Genomic DNA, 3,867 nt, shown 5'->3' with positions numbered 1-3,867 from the left:
GATAAGTGCGAGGATTACTTTTTTTGTATTTCCATCCTGAGTGGAAGCATTTCATGCCAACTAAGACAGTAGAGGAGACAGTAACGAGACTTGATAGACGGTATTATAATTATTGACAATGTATTGACATGGAACCTTCATTTCGAACTTTCCGCAAGTCAAATTAAATCTTTTCATCCGTAGTTCCCAAACAATCACAATTCTCTTTCAACGAATCATTATGTACTCAATTGACTCAATGAGAGAGCAAGACTTGTGTGAACCGAGAGCCAATGATTTCCGCGGTCGGTCCGACCTGACGAAGTGGTTTACACCACTTCAACCAATCTGCACCAAAGATACATCTAACGCGTTATTTACTGTTTGGTTGTGAACTAAACATGGTTATTCATCCGACAACATCCCCCACAATCGTAACGCGTAGTACCGGTCTAGCTACATCGTAATCAACATCGTTGTCACACGCGTTCTTCGACTGCATGAAAGGCAAGCGACCACTGTCCCCCCCCCCCCCCCCCCACTCCAATGCGCGCATTTTGTCAATGGATTACCCCCTGAAAGCGCGCGCAAGGCCAGAGATTTGCCTTCTCAAGATCAAATGGTCAGTATTTAAATTTCCACCATTTTTTTGTTTTCTTCAACCAGTCATGGGACAGCATAAGACTATGATTTAGAGTTGCGGGTAATTTCAAAATTCCAAAGCGATTCCCTCTCGTGTCGACGACAAATCACTTGAGATAAATTCTTCAATTTAAGAAGCCTTCAGCTGCTTTCCAAGATATTCCCTAAAAAGGAAAGAAAATCTAAGCCGTGTGCGCTTTGGATTTTAGTTTAAGACAAGCAAAAAGAACAACAAATCATTTTTGAAGCAGATTTCAGTTGAACTGAAAAATAATTATGGATTGCACTTGCCACGTTTCGCGATGAGATCTCACGTGAATTGTTTTATCAGTGAGAAGAACGAAACCAATCGCGAGTCGTACACGCGCGCACTTTCCCGCGCTTCACATTGCTTCAACTTGTTGCTTTCGTTTGTTGAATATTGATCAGATAAATTTGTTTTGATGTACGTCACTCAACGGAAACCATTGTAACATTCTCCTTTTCAAACTCACCAATTATGAACCATGAGTTTCTGAACTGCAAGTAAAGCCTCTTTGCGTACATTCGGATCGTTGTGCGTCATCATTTTCATCACCATTACTTTGCAGCCAAGGTTTTCGAGCACGCTGGGAACAAAGAACAAGGGCTCAAAACATACAAGCCATTCCCGTCGTTAAATTAAACCCCGTGTTGATGTGAAGGGAGCAACCTGTTTTAACATTCGACGGCGTTCTTTGAAGAACGAGTCGGAATACAATTATTGGTATTTTCAGCAGTTAAGCTAAGCTAAAGAGTTCCAAAACGGGCCAAAGAATATTGAGACTAAACTCACTGTTTTCCACGCGGATAGTGACGAACATATTCCCCGGTGTCGTGAGCTGCAACTGCTAAAATAGTAGGGTCAGTGGACTTCTCCAGCAATCTTGTAAGAATCCTGAAGGGAAGAAAAATGAGCAATTGTTTCAAAACTACTTCAGAAATTGCTGTGACATTTTGAGGATGATACATGTATAGACTCTCCCAGAAGAATGTCAGAGATTATCATTCAAGTGTTCCTTCAAACTGTTGCATTTTCTTTGCAAACTGAAGGGTCTGGCAGGTTAGTCCTGACAAAAGGAAAAGGCTCTTAGGTTTGGTTTTGAGGCACACTCAATTAAAATCGCGTTATCAAACATAATTCATAATTTTAAAAATAGCAAAAGAAAATTAATTGGCTCTTCGCCAGAATGGATAAAGTAGTCATTATGTGAATAGGCTGTTTTCGAAATAGCAAATATACAGCTTGATAGTGAGGCAACGAGGACAAAAACAATAGAAACACGTTGGAACGAATATGAAAAATATTTGCATAACATCCACTTTCCTTTGTCTTTGTCCCCTAAACCTCTCTAGCTTTCAAACTGAATGTCAATACATCGAAAAAGGCCTATTTCACAGGTTATATCCAAAGAAGTTCATTTTGGCATAATGATTACTTCAAGCTGATCTTGCTGAGGACAACAGCTCTAATAATTGTGGAGACTATATTATATCTAATCTAATCATAGGAAATTAAAGCAGATAAAACTGATCGAATGTTTGTTTGGTGAGGGACAAAATCTAAAACCGTAGAAAACAAAAACAAATACAACCTACGCATGATGTTAAATTGTCCAGGAACCCGGAACACATAGGTGGAAGGTGAGTGCCTTCACAGCTGCACCACCAACCCTGCACCTCATGACCAATAGCCCATTTCCGAGTTGGTTCATGCCTCAGTTTCAAAGCGAGTCCTGGTGCACAACCATTAAAATGGAAATGAGTTGCGTGTTCTTATGCAAATCTAACTCATTTCCCTCACAATAGTTGAGCACCAAGACTCACTTGGAAACCGAGACAAACAGCAACTCGGAAATTGCCCATTAGTTCTCAATTTTTGGCATATATTGATGAAAACCGGGAGCTCATTAAGGGGAACCTCTATCTCCCATACTTGGCCAAGGAAGGAGTCAACCCTTTCCAGAGTTGATTTATTTATAGAATGCCTCCCTTGGGAGATTCAGCACACCCAATGTTGTAAAAACCAATCTCCCGGTGAGATTCAGCACGCCCACTACTGTAAAAAGCTATCTCAGCCTCAAGGGAAATCTCATGTATGATATTTCTTGCGAGAAAAGCCTTTTCCTAAAAGTAAATTTACTCGGGAGAGGGTTGACTCAAGGAATGGGCCATTTCCGAGTTGCTGTTTGTCTCAGTTTCGAAGTGAGTCTAGGTGCTCAACTGTTTTAAGGGAAATGAGTTTGATTTGCATAAGAATACGCAACTCATTTCCATTTGAATGCTTGTGCACCAGGCCTCGCTTTCAAGCTGACGCATGCAGCAACTCGGAAATAGGCTAATTGGAGATAGAGGTTCCCCTTGATGAGTGTAGTGTTTTAGTGCATGCTATTAAAGTGCCCCTGTGACCAAAAAATCAATTCATATTTTTCTTTGGATTTCAAAACTATGTTAACAAAACACTAAGTGACCCACGTTTTAAGCCTTGATTTTAATGGTCCGCCATTACTAACATTATGTTCTTGAGAGAGCTGGATCGAGGAGAAAATGACGTCAAAGGCCCACTAGTTTAAGAATGCAATACGTGTGTACGCCGCAGAATTAATATGCAGCACGGGGGTTTTGGGCTTTCAGACTTTTTAACTCATGCTTTGCATATATAATAAGCTGCGTTCACACGCTGAAATTTTAAGCTAGTGAGCCTCTGACGTCACTTTTCCCTGGATCCAACCGTCTGAGGTCCAATCGGTCAGTTTTGAACGTGAGTAATGGCGGACCATGAAATCCAAAACTTACAATCAAAGTAAACGGCCTTTGGATAAAAATCAAAGCTCAAAATTTTGCCAGTCAGGTGTTAAACAAACACACTTTTAAAATCTGAAGGAAAAAAGGAAGTGGTTTTTTTGATCACAGGGGCACTTTAATGTCAAATGATGTAATCTCCTATGTAACCACGTCATCTGATTTTGTATTATAAATTGTAACCAACTATATATTCAGGAGCATTATAATAAAGCGTTTAATAGGACTACAATTCTTACTGTTTCTGTACGGTAGAATAAGAACCCGTAAGAACTCGACAACTGGCGACGAGTATGGGATGAATTTTTCACCTCCGCTTAGCGTGACAAAAAGCTCTTCAGGGTTGGGCAAAGGGTGCTGGACTACTTCTAGCGCGGAGTTGATTGTAATCTTATAATCTCCGCAAATGAGAATACTAGACTTGTC

General features: G+C 40.4%; 1 protein-coding gene across 1 annotated transcript in view; it reads right to left on the bottom strand.

The window, feature by feature from the left end:
- Positions 1-617: 617 nt before the first annotated feature.
- The window catches only part of LOC138004511 (V-type proton ATPase subunit H-like), a 22,884-nt gene continuing 19,634 nt past the window's right edge, over positions 618-3,867 (bottom strand). The window contains exons 17-19 of the mRNA XM_068851043.1: positions 1,436-1,537; positions 1,116-1,229; positions 618-785 (exon numbers count right to left, since the gene is read on the bottom strand). Coding sequence (XP_068707144.1) covers positions 752-785; positions 1,116-1,229; positions 1,436-1,537 — 250 coding nt within the window. The 3' untranslated portion in view covers positions 618-751. The remainder of the gene's footprint in view (positions 786-1,115; positions 1,230-1,435; positions 1,538-3,867) is intronic.

Source organism: Montipora foliosa, chromosome 5 (genome assembly GCF_036669935.1).
Source record: "Montipora foliosa isolate CH-2021 chromosome 5, ASM3666993v2, whole genome shotgun sequence".
NCBI lineage: Eukaryota > Metazoa > Cnidaria > Anthozoa > Scleractinia > Acroporidae > Montipora > Montipora foliosa.
Note: the sequence above shows the minus strand (reverse complement) of the source record. Positions and strands in the feature narration are given on the sequence as shown.